The sequence below is a fragment of the Heteronotia binoei genome, chromosome 17 (genome assembly GCF_032191835.1).
Source record: "Heteronotia binoei isolate CCM8104 ecotype False Entrance Well chromosome 17, APGP_CSIRO_Hbin_v1, whole genome shotgun sequence".
Lineage (NCBI taxonomy): Eukaryota > Metazoa > Chordata > Lepidosauria > Squamata > Gekkonidae > Heteronotia > Heteronotia binoei.
In genome coordinates, this window is record NC_083239.1 from 18,268,522 (window position 1) to 18,286,007 (window position 17,486).

Here is a 17,486-nt window from a genome sequence, read left to right on the forward strand (position 1 = left end):
TGCAAAGACAGGGTGCACTAACAATGGAGTTTTCTGCACATTTTCCCATGCAGCTGCCATTTTCCTTTTCTTCCCACCACACTACTAGAGGGCTCTTTGAGGGATTAAAAACCCAACAATTGCCAGAACATGCAAGGACACCAGAGATCATCATTGGATATCCACAGGAGCTCTTAGAAAAGAGTGGATCTCTACTGTATAAACTTTAGCTTTACTGTGGAGTTTTACATTTTGCATTCATAATTGGATTGGAATATACTATTTATGCATTCACCCTAAATGTTGGGATTTCAATCTTCGAGTCAGCATACAATGAAATGTTGAGCTGTAAATTGTTCAGCCTGTGTAAGTATTAATTAATATTTTTGGAAATAATTGTATACAAATCTTCACTTTACTGGATATATATAATTCTTTCTTAGTGATAGTGGCTGTGAGCTTTTTGCTTTTTTCCTGTGCTATTCACACAGCTTCCTCCTTTTGCATTTTTTGTCAATGTGAATGAAACGTTTGAAAATGTGCACCTCTCCATCTAGATGGTGTGCTAACATCCTTGGACTGCATTTTTTCAGAAAAGATTGCAGTAAATCGAGCTTAAGAAAAAGCATACCAAGGATGGGGAAAACCTGGAACTGAACAATGAGAGGAAGACTTCAGCACTGATCATATGTTATATGTTACACCCACACATTCTGAATGTCCATGTTTGTAAGCAACAACCAACACATGTTCACTTTGCAAATGAAACCAGGGGCCAGTTTCTGGATAAATGTATGGTTTGAATCACACATTCAGTGGTATCTGAACTGAATGTAACCTGAGAATTAATCAACTATGTATGAACTGTAAATCAGTTCACAATAACTTATAAACTGGAATATTGTGTTGATGGCCCTCCAAACCAGTGTTTTAGCTTAGAAGTCAATGTGCAGAAAATGGTCCATGTGGAAGCAACCTCCATTACATGGTGTTGGGTGATAAAACACAGGCTCACTACCCCTGGGAGACCCAGGCCATACACAGAGCATGGAATGAAAAGTCACACGCATACAGAGACCCAAGTATGGTCAGAGAACATTTTTTTCCTTAAGTAGCTTCTAACTGGACAATTTGTCTACAACACAACAACCCAACCACAGATGACAATGGCAGTCAGAGATGTGGTTGGTTACTTAAACATCATACAACAGAGCTGCAAACTTACCACTGGCCCAACTGGACCTACAGGACCATCCAAACCAGGAGGCCCCTGGAGAAAAAAAGGGGAAAGAAATGAGACCTTCCCACTACACTAAAGCTAAGCAGGGGTAGTGGTGGGGAGATTCACAGTACACTTTGTCTTTTTAACTGACTATAAGAATTTTAAGTGAACCCAAGAAAGGGGTTGAAGAAATTACTTATGATAATAAATGAAAATTATACCAGTTTTCAACTTTCCATGGCCTTCCATCTCAACAATTCCTCCCCCCACCCCCTGCAAAATGAGTTTTGCTACTTACCGATTCACCCTTTTCACCTGGTGGACCATGGTATCCTCTTTCCCCTTTAGCGCCCTAGTTAATAAATACAAACAAAGAAAAAGATTTTTTATCAAGTAATACTAGATAGGACAGTCAATGGCAGAAATCACTTGGGGGAGGCTTTCACTGGGACTTATAGCCCAAGTTTTAGATATGTTTGTTCCTGTGGGATCTGTTTAAAAACTCCTGAAATGCAACTACCCAGTGGAAGGTGGCCATTTCTTGGGACTAGCAAACATTTTTTTTCTGAGGCTACAAAAGTCTTCCTCCTGCAATCAAGTCAAGCAATCTTCACTCATCTCCCCCATCTCTATCACCAGGAAATCACCTACTTCATTTGCAGTACCATTCCTTTCCCCCTGCAGGACATACTTACAGGTAGCCCAGGGGGACCCATGGCACCAGGGTATCCGGGCTGTCCTGGAGGACCCTGCGGAAGACGACATTTGCAATCAGCACATGCTTCCTGGCTTCAACACCCTATCTTCACAAAACTAACTGAGCAAGGCAAATATCCTCCATCTATTCTTGAAGTCCTCTTTGGTTGCTGAGCCTGGGTGGATGTCCTAAAATCTCAACTCAAAGTCCCATATACCTGTTGCATAGCACACAGGCAGGTGTGGACTGTAGATACAGGCTTATTGGCTGGCCACAGATCACTGAGGGGAAGAATGGCTAAAGCAAGGATTCTAATTGGCTTCAACGATCATAAGCCTGAAACCAGCAAATTATACAGCAGAATGAAACGGTGTGACTTTAGGAGGGAGATCCCTCCTAATCTAGATGATCCACATGTCCATTTGCATGCTTGGGCTGGTGCTACCATGAGGCAGAGCGAAGTAGTTGTCTTAGGCAGAGAGTGGTCAGTTTTTAAAAAGTTGTTATTGTTGTTGTTTGCTGGGAAAGTACAGCCCAAAGACATTACATATATTTTTAAGTGGAGTGGTTTTGGGTCAGAAAAAGACCATGGGGGAAGGCCTAATTCTCCCTGGTCCCCTACACAGCGGTTCCAATCCTAATGAGTCCCCCTCCCCCTTGGTGTATGGGAACTTAGTTCCCCACAGCTGCTGTTTGACCTTGAGAAAAGCAAGTCAGGTTGGGCCTGCAATGTCCTGCATCAAGGATCATGGCCCAGTTGCCTGCCTGAATGATTTGGAATTATTGGCTTATGAGGCTCAGACATATGACTGCTCTAAGAGGACCAGACATGAGACTTCCTCCACTTGCCCATTTGCTTCTTCTGGTTCAATGCCTCCTAAAAGCATCAAATTCCATGAATATTTTGTGATAACTAGAGTATTGCTGTTAGGCCCATAACTTACCGATTCTCCTTTGGAGCCAGGGAACCCAGATGGTCCACGTTCACCCTGGATACCCTTTGGGAAAAGGAACATAAAAAAGATATTCATATTTTTCACAACTTTTTATTTGATTTCACTCAAGTGAGTAGCAAGACTGTGGCTGTGTAACAGGATGCGGATGAACAGAAAGTGGAATACATGCTCAGGAGCTGAGTGGTTTCATGACATTACCTCTTTGATCACCTAGTGACACCAATACATTTTTCCTGTCTTTCCTTTTAAGCATCTGTAAACTTTAAGGCTAGTATTATCCACCTAAGGTGTTTCTGATCAGGTATCCGTTTCACCAGGATGTAGAATTCTGCTTTTAGGAGGCGCTTGTTTATACCAATATTTCTTGTCACACCAGAACAGGAAGTTCAGTCAAAAATTGCTTTGCAACACAACTTGCATAGTATATGAATGATGGTGTGCTCTCACCCACACATATACCCCAAGTCCAGCCTTGAATATCTTGCAAAGGAAGGAAGAAGCAACCATGTTCCCTCTAAACTCCACCCACAAAAAATTCTCCTAGAAATGGTATAAAAGCCATCCCTGATTGGCTTTCTTCCTGCACTCTGGAGCAGGCATTTTGGAGAAGTTTGTGGCATGAAACAATACAGCTACAAGCATCTTTGGTTTGGTACATGGCCATATGGATTCACTTCAGTAAATGAGAAGGTGAAACTGACCAGTCACTATTTCAACGACACCAGCTTGGGGGTTCTGCAGAAGCTCACAGAACCAATCCATCCACTTGCTTTTGGGTTTTGTGCTACTCATGCCAGAACCTAAACCAAATCAGAACTGTAGTTCTACCAAGACCAGTCTCCAACCATGAGAGCACCCGATGGCATCAGAATATGCCTCCAGGAGGAAAATACAGTGGGTGTAATCCAGACCCAAATTAGTGGTAGCTAAATCCACCTGAAGTCTGATGGAATGGGACAGAGGCTGTGATTCTATGCATACCTCTCTAGGAGCATCTCACATTGAACTGAGTGAGATGATGGGACTCAACCATTTGTCATGACAAAGTTAATCATGACAAAGTAATTCATTTGTATGTGGCTAACAGTGCAACCCCATGCCATGTTTCTCTATGGTAATTTCAGAAGACTTGAATAACTCTTCATAGAATAAGCTAGATCTGAATCCAATAACATCCTAAAAACCAACAAGATTTTTCAGAGTATAAGCTTTCAAGTGTCAAAGCTCTCTTAATCAGACATTTGATGAAGGGGGCTTTGACTCTCGAAAGCTTATGCTTTGGAAAACCTTGTTCATCTTGAAGATGTTACTGGACTTGAATCTTGCTCTTCTATTGCAGACCAACATGACTACCCACCCAAAACTATCTACACAGGACTACACTATTAGCTATGATTGCATTGTGCCAAAGAAGTTGTACATCTGTAACTGGTAAGAAAAATGTGTCCTTCCCTCCTTGCAAAAGTCCTATTGTAGTTCTCTAAAGTATTAATCTATAGGAGATCTGTTTTCTCCATCTATATGTTGCAGAAAAGCCGGGGTGAGGTCAGACGTTCAGAAAATCCTGCTACAAGCATGAGTGGAGTCCGGAAGCATGTCGGATTTTAAGCAGTTGTCCAAACGTCAGCATCTGCGAATGGTGGTTAGCTCGTTCGAGTCCTGCGTTGAGACGACTGGGGCGTGGACTAATTTGATACTGCTTTAAATCCGGAACAAAATTATTCTGATGGTTCCTGAGTAGAATTTCTCTGTTTGAACGCTCCATCGTTGGCAACTCATCGGAAGCGCACCACCGCTTCCCTCCCAAAGCCCCCTGCAAGTGATATCACTGCGCCAGTGAATGAGCGAGCGAATGTTGGCTTGATAAATCGTTTACCCGCCCCTATGTCCGGAAACAAAACTCACTTTTGAAACCAGATGTGAACTGATTTGAATTCCTGGGTTTTTTTCTGTGTGCGTAGTGCTCGTGCTGGAAAAGTAATGCCAAAGGACTAGCAAAACTGTTAGTGATCTGACCCATTTAAAAGAGACGTGCATCCCCGCCCTCGAGAACGAGGTCATGGTGGGTGCGTGAGGTCTCTCGTGGAGAAGGGAGGAGACATTGGATCTGCTCGATAGTGCAGATAGCGGGCATCACTGCGCCTGCGCTAATGCAGACTGACGTCTCATGAAACGAGGTCCGGTAGAGCACTCTGATCAACCAGCGATGGGACCCACATGGGATAGAACGGGAGCCTGGCTGTTGTCTGATCGCAAAATTGGTTGTGCGGATTATAATAGAGGCATGTTGCAGATGGATTTAATGGTGTGTGTGACCGCACCCCCGGAGTATCTATATTACTCAGGTAACATCCTCCACTATGCCCCATCTCCTCTGTGCTACACAATCAAAGCTTGTTTCTTTCTGGCTTCCTTACCCAGCTCTCTCTATCATGAATGGCAGGCAAGCATCACTGCACAAGAAGCATGAAACTCAAACAATGAGGCACATACTCCAAGCCACCAGCAACTGGATTGTGGGGATGAGAAAATGGGCTTCTTCATTTTCGCAGCCCCAAAACACTGTCTAAATCAGCACTGAAAGTTGTTGCCAATAGCTTGTCCACAAGAAAAAAAGGATTCCTCCCTGCCCTTTAACAAGTCAGGCTTAAATTTGTTAGAAAACCTTGATGTGTTTAGAACAAAAAGGATCTTCTTCTATGAAATAAGCTTTGTCAGTGAACTAGCTCTGTTCTCAAGGGATGTGAATTCTACTAAGGGTATTCTAGGCATTCTAGTAACTTATTCCCACCCCACCCCCTTTTTTTCTTATATGGATACATTTCCCCAGACTCTGGGTGTCTGTTCTCAGTGTGGTTCCTGCAATTGAACATACAGAGGCATTTTGCAAATAGGTCAAGAAGATGGTGAGATTGTTGCACAGCGAGCCTTTGGGGTTCCACTCACTTTTACATCCCATGTTCTGCTTTGTCGAGACTTTGAATGAGACTTCCCTGCTTCCCTGAGCCACTTTGTATTTCTAGCCATGCTCACAGCGTATAATGGGGTTTCATTTTTAAATGACACCATTAGAATACAGATAATCTTTGTCTTCTTTTGGCAGTAGATTTTTCATTTTCTACCTGGCAGATGCCTTTGATGGATGGGCTGTATCTTCACCCCAAATTAGGGAGAAATAGGTTTTCTGCATTGTACTTCCAAAAACAAATTGCCTTCAGATACCTATCATCCTTCCATATCCTAGCAGCCAACCTGGAAGACAGAACATGGATACCCCTTCTTCCCTAATGGAGTTGGTTGTAGACTCTTCTTTCTTACAAAACTAGCGTGGGCTGTTGCTATTTCGCTTCTAGTCCACCAGGAGCAGACTGGCCTTATGGTCACTGGGACTTTTCATGGTGGGCCAATGAGCTTCCTGAAGCAGCAGAGTTGGGCCAGCCAAATGGAAAAATGTCACCATGTGGCCTCATGTGGCATCATGGAGGACATGCACTCCCCTTCCATCATTGGGATGGCCTGGCCCAGGTGTGTGGAGGGGGTAGGCCCACTCATGATCCACTGGGGCAGGTAGGTTTCCTCTGCCTCCTTCCTTTGTGTGGGTGGGGCTGGGTTGGGCCAGGGGTGGAATAGAAAGGCAGCCTGTTCCTCCTTCCTTTGGGAGCTGGAGGTGGTGCCCTTTTTCCACGGCTACTTTTCCCTCCCAGTCCACCCCTATAGTCTATTGACAAGTGAAGTCTATTGACTATTGACAAGCCATCTGCTGACAAATGAAGGATAAGCTTTGGACAAAATCCACTCTCTTCCCTTAATGGTCTCTAAAAAGACTCACTGCCACAGGAGGTGGTGGCGGCCACAAGTATAGCCACCTTCAAGAGGGGTTTAGATAAAAATATGGAGCACAGGTCCATCAGTGGCTATTAGCCACAGTGTATGTGTGTATGTAAAATTTTTTGCCACTGTGTGACACAGAGTGTTGGACTTGATGGGCCGTTGGCCTGATCCAACATGGCTTCTCTTATGTTCTTATGACTCATTTGAGACAAGATGGGTTTCATTCTCTCAAGTGCATTTCAAGACCCATCCCAATTCTCCTCAAAACTCAGATCTAAGTCATTTTGCCATTGCCGCTAGGAAGTGGCTCATTACCAGAACAATCAGCCCACAGGATGAAATATGGCTTGCCGTTCACATGTGTGTTGGAGGCTACACTGGCAAGTCATTTTCTCTAGCCAATGGGAATTGCTCCAGGAGTTTATTTGTACCAAGTCACAACTAGCCCTCATCTGGGTTTTGTGTATTCCAGCATGGAATAAGAGAACAACACCCTACATTAATTGTCACATGACCCCTGGGAAGGGGAAAAGGCTCTCCTTGATAATGTAGAGTTAGTTTGGGTTACATGGCAGTAGGGAGTGATGGCTTTTACACTGGACACACGGTTGATGCTGGTATAGGGCCATCGCATAGCGATTAATCACATAGACTTTGGGAGTTATAGTGTCATTAGTGGGTATGAGGCGCCAGGGGATGAGTTTAGGGAATTAATGGCAGTGGTGGTGGCTAAGGGAGGGTGGAGGGATTACATCATGAAAGAGAAGCATAATTAACAGACATGGCAGAGGAGGGTTCATCAGTTTAAGGGAGATGTAGGTAAGTCAACTGTTGACCAGTGTCCACCATGTACTGATGACCAAATGGAACCAATTCCTTGGAAGGATTTCAGCTCATGACAGCCTCCTTGGCCAATTGTTGCTTGGACAATCTGAACACTGGGAAAATTTAGTTTGTGGAATAAACACAGAGGGCAGAATCATTGATTGGCTAGAGCTAATCAAGCATCTCAGAACTTAGAAGATAAAGGGTACTTAGAGAGCTGCATAATGTCAGTATAAGAGTAAATTCTTGTCTACAGTATGTTTGTACAAGCAAAGAGGGCATAGAATGCTCCAGATTAAGTTGCTTGTCCCTCTGGAGCCTAACACCAATTGAGCCACAGATGATTCCCACAGTAGGGCTGGGGAATGTTCCAGCTTAAGATGATCCACCTCTACAAGGGGATGGATCTTCATCAGGCAACCTGTCAACATGGGAGGTTGTAGGAGAGTCACCCAGTGTCAGTGTGGTGGCCAAGGAGGATTCTTGATTGGGTGGCCAATTGTGTCTGGAAAGATGGGGCTGGCTGTGCTATTAGACAGAGAGCCTGGAGAAGGAGGGAGGAGGCAGGATAAGAAGCCAAACAAGCGGCAGCGACAAAGAACTGCACAGAGCACGTGCCGTGCTGGGTTCTTACAGGTAATCCAGGTGCACCAGGCGTTCCAGGAAAACCTGGGGGCCCCTAAGGGAAGAAACAGTGAAGTCATACCTTGGCAATCACATTGGATAGTTTAGGGAAGGTGGGTGAAGATGAGGTGAAGCTCAAAAGGGGTGTGGTTCTTCCACTCCTCAGGAAGGACTTCCTTTTCTTCTCAGCTCAGACCGATTCACCTTTCCAAATTATTCACCATCGTATTTCCAAGAGCATGGCTGTCTAAAGAACAAAGTTTGGCCCATCCCTTCCCTCTCTCTGATGAAATCAGATGTTTTTGAGTTTTAAGGCACATTAATTAAGGGACCAAAACGTCCAGAGCTTTTACTGGCAAGCATGAGTGGGAGGTATAAGGGGGGGGGGGGTGAAATTTTAGCTCTCAGTGACTCTTCTGTTGCTCAATTAGATGGGTTTCAAGTTGTAGGAAACAAAAGGATGCTGCCAGGGACAAAGGCCTGAGGAAAACCACAAAAACAGAAGCCAAAGAGATGTACTCACAGGCGGTCCAGGAAGGCCCCTCAAACCAGGTGGGCCCTGTGCAGAAGAAAAAGGCAAGAGAAAAGGAGATCGTTTCTTACTGAAATAAATGCAGGAATTTCATCGCTGTCCACTGTCCTCAGATACAATTACCTGCTCCCCTCTTTCACCACGTATGCCAGGGATCCCGGGAATGCCTGGTGCTCCAGCACAATCTTGGTCATTTTCACTCTCTCCCTGGAAGAGAAGACCAGAGGCATTGAACTAACCTCATCCCCTCCAGGTGGGATAAGGGTTAATGGCTCCCATGGCAGCCATTTTGTGGCTATCTCCATCTCCTGCAGCAGCCATTTTGTGGTTGCACCCACCACCTTGTGTCAGAATTTCAGTAGTGCTCACAGGCCAGTTCCATGCACAGAACAGTATCTATTGGCCTCTGACAGCTTTCCATCTGCAAGCTAATTCAATCATCACAGCTTTGATTAACCAAGCAACCATTTCCTGATACTGGATCTCTAACAATAAAATTATTGCAAACAGGAACATTGAGGATGAGGAGAGCTCCACAAATTCCAGCTACTTTTGTCCAATGCGCTTGGATCTTCATACACCCCCAACCCCATGAATGTCTATTGGGACCTCTTTCAAGTCAACAGTGAGCTTCAGACAGACATGAATCTCATTAAATAGAGAGCTAATGACCCTGCAACAAAATTATACGCTGGGCAGCACCAGACAAAGTCATTCCATGACTTAGAAAGAGCCAGCCTTCTGTTGGAACTAGACTGAAATGTTATGGCTTGGATCCCACTGTGATATTTTTTCGGTGAAGAAGCAATGTCTCCAATGGAATTGGCTTATCCTTCTGTGGAGGAGGGAAGGCCAATGTTGTTAATTCCCCCATTCATTCAGCAGACTTCAATTACCCACAACCACCCTGCACTGTTCAGCACAATTTGGCAGGAGGGAAAGAAGGCTACAGTGGTGGGGGCAGACAGGGAATTTGCTTTTGTGTAATGCAACTCTGCACACATTGCTTAGGATACCAAGCCTTTGATTTGATTAGCATGTCTGTCATGACAACTGTGATTTGCATAAGACTGGTGCCAACAGAATTCTGTATTTGTACCCATTTTAAATGTATTTTGATTCTTAACTATACGTTTTATAAGATTCCTAAGTTCCATAGATGGCAGAAACATACACTTCTATGTATTTCATAGAATTATATTCATCTGTCTCTAGAACATTTCATGTATTCTTTCATGCTGGGTGATTGGTATATATAAAGTATGGATATGAAACAGGAAAATGCAGTTCATGGCATGCCTGTTTCACGATTCACAAACTTTTAGGGGCTAAACAAACCAGTTTGGTTCATGATATAGTAGAATGCCCCCGCAGCATGTTACCCCCACCAAACTCACAGGGAATCTCCAGCTGACTCTCATCTACCTGCCCTCCATGTTTGGTGAGGACTGGATTTATGGAGTCTGAGTTACAGCCTCCCAGAGAAGATGCCCCCATACTCCACTGTTTCCAGTGGAGGGGGGGGAACCAAGGGCAATAGAAGCCCAGCAGAACAATATCAAAGTCCCAGAGAATCTCTGCAGTAGAAACTGAAGATGAAGGGGGCATTTTTGCAAGCCCATCAGAACCAGTGCAATGTGTCCATCAGAACCAGTAACACTATGGCAGTGCAAACCCAACAGGACTAAGGTCAAGCCAGAAAATCTCTACAGTAGAAATTGAAGCTGCTGGTGGTGGGGATTTTTGCAAACCCAGCAGAACCAGTGCAATGTACAGAGTGCCCACCTGTTGGTATCTAAATGGCACACAGCCTTTAAACTGTTTAAAGATTTCTCAGTACCCCTGGTTCTCTGGATGCTGCTGTGGTGCAGGGGTCTGATGCTCCTAACAGTGTTAAGCAGCTTGCAACTGGATGAACGCTCCTTTGAGTCATCTCCTGGGCACTGGGGGACATAATTTGCCCACTTCTGATCTATACTCTTTTGCAATACACTTTTTAATATACTTTCACTTTGGTTCTTTGTGTGCAGTGGGGGAATGGTGGTTACTTTTCAGCATTGCATTATTTTCTCTCTCTTGTAATATTCCATTCATCCTGAAATGGATGGCCCAGATTAGCCCAGTCTCATTACATTTTGGAAGCTAAACAGGGATTAGCCATGGTTATTACTTCAATGGGAGACCCCCAAGGAGGTTTATGGTTTCCATGCAGAGACAAGCACTGGCAAACCACCTCTGTTCTCATCTTGCCTTGAAAACTCTACAGGGTCACCAGAAGTTGGCTGTGACTTGATGGTACTTTCCACTACTGATATTCCATTCAAAGGTCAACCAGCAAAGGAACAATAATAGTACAAGATATTGTCTGGAAATTATCCTCACTTTTTGGCAACTCTTCCACCCACCTGAGGCCCAGTTTAGGAGAGTTTAGTGTCTCTGTCATAGGATCAAGATATACTCCTAACTCAAAGCATGATTAAATATATATATTTCTCAAAATCCACAAAGTTATTGCTGAATTCAAAGAAGAATGAAGGGCATTAACGCATAGTTTGCTAAGTGTCTCAAATATATGGGGGCCTGGTCCTGCTGGGGAAATGCTGACATAGACAAAAGAAGTAATACTTCCACCTTCCTCAGTAGGTACAGCCAAGAATTTTACTCACCCGAGCTTCTTCTGCACTTGGGAATTGGGCAAAGCACTGGAAAAAAAGAGATGTGGAGAATACAGTTCCTAAAACAGCATTTTGCCCAAACTGGCTGGTAAATGCCAAGCAGCTGACCTGCAGAAACATCCTATACAATACAGGACCTGGGAACTGACATATCTTCAGAGGCACCAAGGAAGCAGTGTGCAATCTGGCAGATGCACCTTAGACTGAATCCCTTGTAATACTGCACTGGAAGTCAGGGCACAGATTTTGGAAAAGATACAGATTTGCCCAGGCTGCAAGTTGTATCCCAGCTTTCCTGTGGCATGTCAAGGGATCCCAAGGAGATCCTGGACTAGCATAATATTTTGAGCTAGACCTGGATAGCTGCTGAAATTCCCAAGGGAGGAAGAGAGCAAAATTAGACCATTCTGTAATGTGACATAGCGGCTAGAGTGTCAAACTAGGACCGGGAGCTCTGGGTTCAATGCCTCACTCTGCTATGAAGCTCACTGGGTGACCTCAAAACAGTCACTTCCTCTTTGCCTAGCCTACCTCAAAGGGCTGCTGCAAGGATAAAATGGGGGATAACTAATGCAGGGAAATTCTGGGAGGGGTAATAAATGTAGTAGAAGATGAGATTATTGTGTCTGATCTTGCCTTCTTACTGTCCCAATGCTTAATATTAACCCTGTAACCTACATGGAAGCACCCAAAATACATTCAGTGGCTGAAATGTACAAACACGTTAAGATCAGAATGTATAGATTGCCCATGTATAGTGAAGACCTACAAGCACTGGACTCAATCCATACAGGCCTCTTTGCAAACAAGATGTGCAAAGCTGTTGCATGGAAACCCTGGCATAGTCCTGGTCTCCCACCAGGGATGAAGGCTGCATAAGATCAAAGGTAGTTATATGACCTTCAGTTGCCTTCAGGAGGCTTACTTTAGGTCTCCCCCCATCCTACCACGCTCTTCCTGAAAGTCAAACACTTATCAGAAACCCATAGGCATGCAAAGGAAATTTAATTACATTTGGAGGAAAAGGTAGATTTTGAGGTTTACTAAATGCTAAAACACTCTCTCGCTGGCTCCCCCAAAATATTAAGAAGTAATTGCTGGTTTGCTGAGGGTTGTTGTTGTTTTTGTAAATAAATCACGACACACAGATCTGTTGCAGCAGAACTGCTGTGTCTCATGACTGCATGACTGCAAGGTTGAAGCCTTTGCTAGGAAACTTAAGGGTAGGACAGGCTGACTGGCAACTCACCCGTGCACAGTTGTCGATACCAGGGGCTCCCGGCATACCCTGGTCTCCCTTCTCCCCTTTGACTACACCAGGTGTCTGGAAGGCTTGAAAATGAGCACAGTCCCCACAAATGTTCTGGGATGAGAGAGGGAAAAGAACATCAACAGTTTGAGCCAGATAATGGTTTGGCACTAAAATGCACCTGGAAGGAACTTTGGCTAGGCTCATATGATCCTTTTTCACATGCCATGTCAGAATTTTTTGATTCACCAGTTTGTGTCACACCATAATTTGCCATCCTGTCTGAGATAGAAAATCTGGCCTACGCTTCTGCTTTTGAATTAAAACTATGGTTGATTCATAGTTTGCAAATCTGGTGAGCAGGGCACAGAACAGAAAACTGTGGTTTACCAAAAACTAGGATGTGTAACAATTAACTTGTGGTGTGTGTGAGAAGAATAACTTTAACTGCATAGTGGTTCCTACCTTGTGGAATGAGGCCTCCAAAGAGGAGAGAGGAGCACTGCTTCCAGAAATTTTTAGGAGGCACTATAAAGTCCATTTATTTGCAAGAACGTAGGCCAGAGTTTTGGCTATAGGCCATTTATTGGGATGAGGAAGTCAGTGGAGTTTTATTGTATTTGTTATGTTTTTAATCTTGGAATTGGAAGCTGTCCTAAGCCACAAGGAAAGGGCAAGGTACTAAGTATTTTAATAAAAGGAATAAATAAAATAGTGCTGTGCCCAAGGCTTCTTCCAGGATCATTCATGGTTTGGCTACCACATCTGAAGCACCCTCAAGGCTGTATTTCCAACCTTGACAGTTGGCGACATGACACACAAGTAACAAGGGGAAGATGAATCCAGACAGCTCTGCTTAGGAGCTAATCTGGTAGGGGTAGACTATTTCTGGAACAGGGCTGGAGATTCATGAATGACAATGGGTGTTTTTACATTCAGTTTGATCCAGAGTTTTAGAGTCTTCAAATCGCCTGCCACTGTTCCGCTTTAATTATTTTTCTTTTACATTTGTGGATTTGCTCTGCTCATTTTGAGTAGCTGAACTTCTATATTTCCTGCTGAAAGCATTTCAATTTGGGGAGGGGTATCTCTGATCAGAGGGCAGATGGAGTAACAGTGCCTAGTTAAATGCATATGATTGCTTGGAAATCGTGTCAACACTGCAAAAACAACACAAATTTAAATTACAAGATGAGGCAAGCGATGATATGTAAAAATTTCAAGTGCTGTCAGTTCTCATGCAAATTACTACACCTTGTGGCTTTTGGAGGAGTCTTTTAAAATGCATGAAAACTTCTACAATACAAGTTTGAAACGCCTGTAGAGAAATGACCGGATCAAAACTAGTTTCGAGAAAAACGTTGTTGCAGCAGCGCCAGAACTCATCTCACTGAAACAAATGTAGATGCTTTGGGCACAAACGATGCAAAACAGTTGTGAGAACATCAGGTAATATAAAAGGTGAGTTTCCAATGCGGTGATAGAGAGTCAAACTGTCAGTGTAAAAACACCCAATGTCTCCACATTCCATTCAGTGTAGCTGCAATGGGCTGCAGAAGGAGTCAAGTTCTAATCTGAAGTTTGTTGCTATATCAGATGTTTTCAGCACATTCTTTTTTTTAATGACAATCTCTGATTCCATTTGAAATGAAGCAGACAACAGTTCTATCACAGCTCTAATCCAGGTTTCCATCCAAAGAGACTTCCTCCAACATATAGCTTTCCAAAGCTCTTCTTGAAAGGAAACCCCCTCTTTAGCTGTCCACTCTCAGGGTCACATGACTACAAGCAGCTGCCTTATACTGAATCAGACCCTTAGATCATCAAAGTCAACTCTGTCTACTCAAACTGGCAGTAATTCTCCATGGTCTTTCCCATCATTTATTGACTGGCCCTTTATGCCAGGGATTGAACCTGGGACCTTCTGCATGCCAAACAGAAGCTCTACCTCTGAGCCACTGACCCATCCCTAGGTAACATGTCCTATCCCCACATTATAGCAAAAATTGATACAGGATCCTTCTTGACTCACCCTGAGCACATCAATGCTTTCAGCAGCCAGTGGTCCCTGCAAAGGAGAGATGGAGAACAAGAAGGAAATAAATAGCACATGGACCAAGGCAATCCGTTTCCTTGGCTGGATGCACAGCACAGAAACATTAGTTTTTCAGAGAGGCCTGCAAAGTGCAGCGTTAAACTCCTGACAGGGTCCCTCAAGCAGTCTGACTGCATCCTGCAAACAACACGCTTTCCTCAATTTGGAATGAATGTGCATGTCTCATTGGGGGGGGGGGGTGTGATGGAGGAAATTTGGGGAACAGCTGAGCAAAAGGGGGGAGCGCTAAGCACAGGCCTGAGCGAGGGCAGGGGGAAGCAGACACTGCAGGTCCTGTACCTACCGAGTTTCCCGCTGGCCCAGGCAGTCCCGGTAAGCCATTGTGTCCTGGGATGCCCTAAAGGCAAGGAGAAACTTTGAATATTGGAGTCCTTCTCAACAGCCTTCTTCTGAAATGAACCTTACTTTGTGGAACTGGGTCTTACTCTCATCTGCAGGAAATCCTGTGGGGGGGGGGACTAGAGGCTTCTCCTCCATTCCCCTCCTCCAATTATGTCCCTCCCCCTTCTCAGCTCCTTCATCTGCCTCTAAGGTCCTGGTAAATTCCCAGTCTGACTTCTTAACAAACTTCCTACCACTGGGAAACAAAGCAATCAGCTGGTGACCTGTGGCCATCAAGTCAGGATTTCCCTGTCCCCCTCTGCCCAGATCTGGTTAGCTGTGATCTTCAGTTCCAGCCCTTCTTATTCTGCTTCTTCCCCCCGGCTACATCCACACAACAGTGATTCTCTGTTGTGTGTTCACTGCTACTGCAAATAGCAGCAATGGAGCATCCACAGAGAAGTCTTCTCTGCACTTTCCTTGATATCCCTTCTGCCCACCATTCCTGTTGGCAGTTTTTTGGCCAGCTTTTAAAAATACTACTGGTAGTTATAGAGCTATAGTTTTATCATGCTATAGCAATATAACAACCAGCAAATATTATCGGCATTAATCATACAGCTATAGTGTCATGATGCTAAAGAAATGTAACAACTATGTACATTTTTTAAAAAGCTATCCAAAACCCTGCTAGTGGCATTGAAGAAAAATGGTGCCAGTGTAATGGTTTATCTTCCCTTCCATGCAGTGGACAAACCTGCTTTGATCAATGTCTTTCCAGAAAGATCATAACACAGCAGGTTTGGGAAAGATCACTGCATGCCAAGGGAAAAATTGCTTGGTGGCTTATTGTCCCTTTAGACCTTGATATGATTGCCTGTCTGATGGTGATTACTGGTCACCAACAGGGATTAACTTGATTTGGAAAATACCCTAGTTGGGGTTGAACATGGGGAGTGGGAAAATTCCCTCAAGCAGGGCTATGAAAATGCATCATACACCAAACTCAGGCCTTCTCGATAATGGCTCCCCAATGGTGGAATCAGCTGCCAGAGGAGGTGCAAGCCCTGCGGGACCTCAATCAGTTCCGCAGGGCTTGCAAAACAGCCCTCTTCCAACTTGCTTTTAAGGTGGAATCCTGATAATGACATCTAGCCATCTTTATATATATGTATTGAACTGTAGCACCTTCAATTTATACTGGTTTTAATTAATTTATTTAATTTGTGAATTTGTGGTTTGATTGTGTTTTAACTGTATTTTATTGTAATCATGGTGTTTGCCATGTCTTGTGAGCCGCTCTGAGCCTGCCTTGGCGAGGAGGGCGGGATATAAATAAAAAATTATTATTATTATTATGCATCTCTCCCCCCGCACACACATACAATTTCGGCAAGGACGATCCCAGGGACATTGCAGAGCATTCTCTCTACAGCTTCTCAGAGGACACCTTGAATTTCCCTGGGTCCTGCTACAACTGACTGCTCAATTAAGACCTCACTTGATTTATGAGAAGCCATTTGAGGGATACCAATTCTCTTGTGAGAGGCTGGAACTGGAATGTGCATCTTGTGCTCTTCTATGAGGGTTGCCAAACTGTAGTTGGCAACTCTGGGAGGAAACAGGGGTGGGGCTTGTCACTTATGCACTTCTGGCAAAAAATAGAAGTGATAGGGCAGACACTCAACAGAGTTTTTGTTAAATGCTAGAGTGTCCGTGTCATTTCAGTTGAAAGCATGCCAGCGTGACACCAGTATGCATTCCTTTCCCTGCCACATGTAGTCCCAGACACAGGATACTATCCCTATCTTCAGTGTATTCCTCATGGGCAGGGTGTATATGCCCATGTCCTTGCTTGGCCCCCAGTGCTATCTGTTCTCTTTCTAGTGCCCACTGTAATTTGTGGGTGTTTGCTTAGCCTCTGCTGCATTTTGGAAGCAAATCGCTATCCTAGATCAAAACATCTGTTTAGAGTAGAGCTGTGACTCCTCCAGGAAGATGCAGAAGACTCTTCCTCTCTAAACATGGCTGGGAAAGATGATGTCATGTTTCCATAGGGTTGTCAGGTCCTTACCTGGCACTGGCGGGGGCTGGGAGGGAGCTCTCCGGGAGTGGGTGGGGCAATGCCGCTGCACATGACATCCCCAACGTGATGACATCATGTGGAAGTGACATATGAAGTCATCTTGCTAGGAACGTCCTGCAGACTCATGGCTGTTTGGAATGGGGCTTCCCCCCACCCCCCGCTGGCTAGCTCGCTGTCACTGGGCAGGAGCCCTCAAAATCAGGGGATCCCCCACTCCCACCCAGAGTCTGGTAACCCTATTTTGCCATCTGCTGCCAGGCAACTCTTGCCACTGGTTTTGGATCACCAAAAACAGCCCCATAAAGGTCACTGCAGCAGGGCTCTAGTAAACCTCCCCCCTTCCCCCAAAGCCCCTTAAAAATACAATGCCTAA

The 17,486-nt window shown here is 44.4% G+C and overlaps 1 protein-coding gene across 1 annotated transcript in view; it reads right to left on the minus strand.

The window, feature by feature from the left end:
* The window catches only part of COL16A1 (collagen type XVI alpha 1 chain), a 259,550-nt gene that overhangs the window by 40,332 nt on the left and 201,732 nt on the right, over positions 1-17,486 (minus strand). Inside the window, exons 43-53 of the mRNA XM_060258217.1 lie at positions 14,990-15,043; positions 14,623-14,658; positions 12,591-12,704; positions 11,333-11,368; positions 8,790-8,873; positions 8,658-8,693; positions 8,145-8,189; positions 2,843-2,896; positions 1,897-1,950; positions 1,500-1,553; positions 1,205-1,249 (exon numbers count right to left, since the gene is read on the minus strand). Coding sequence (XP_060114200.1) covers positions 1,205-1,249; positions 1,500-1,553; positions 1,897-1,950; positions 2,843-2,896; positions 8,145-8,189; positions 8,658-8,693; positions 8,790-8,873; positions 11,333-11,368; positions 12,591-12,704; positions 14,623-14,658; positions 14,990-15,043 — 612 coding nt within the window. The remainder of the gene's footprint in view (positions 1-1,204; positions 1,250-1,499; positions 1,554-1,896; positions 1,951-2,842; positions 2,897-8,144; positions 8,190-8,657; positions 8,694-8,789; positions 8,874-11,332; positions 11,369-12,590; positions 12,705-14,622; positions 14,659-14,989; positions 15,044-17,486) is intronic.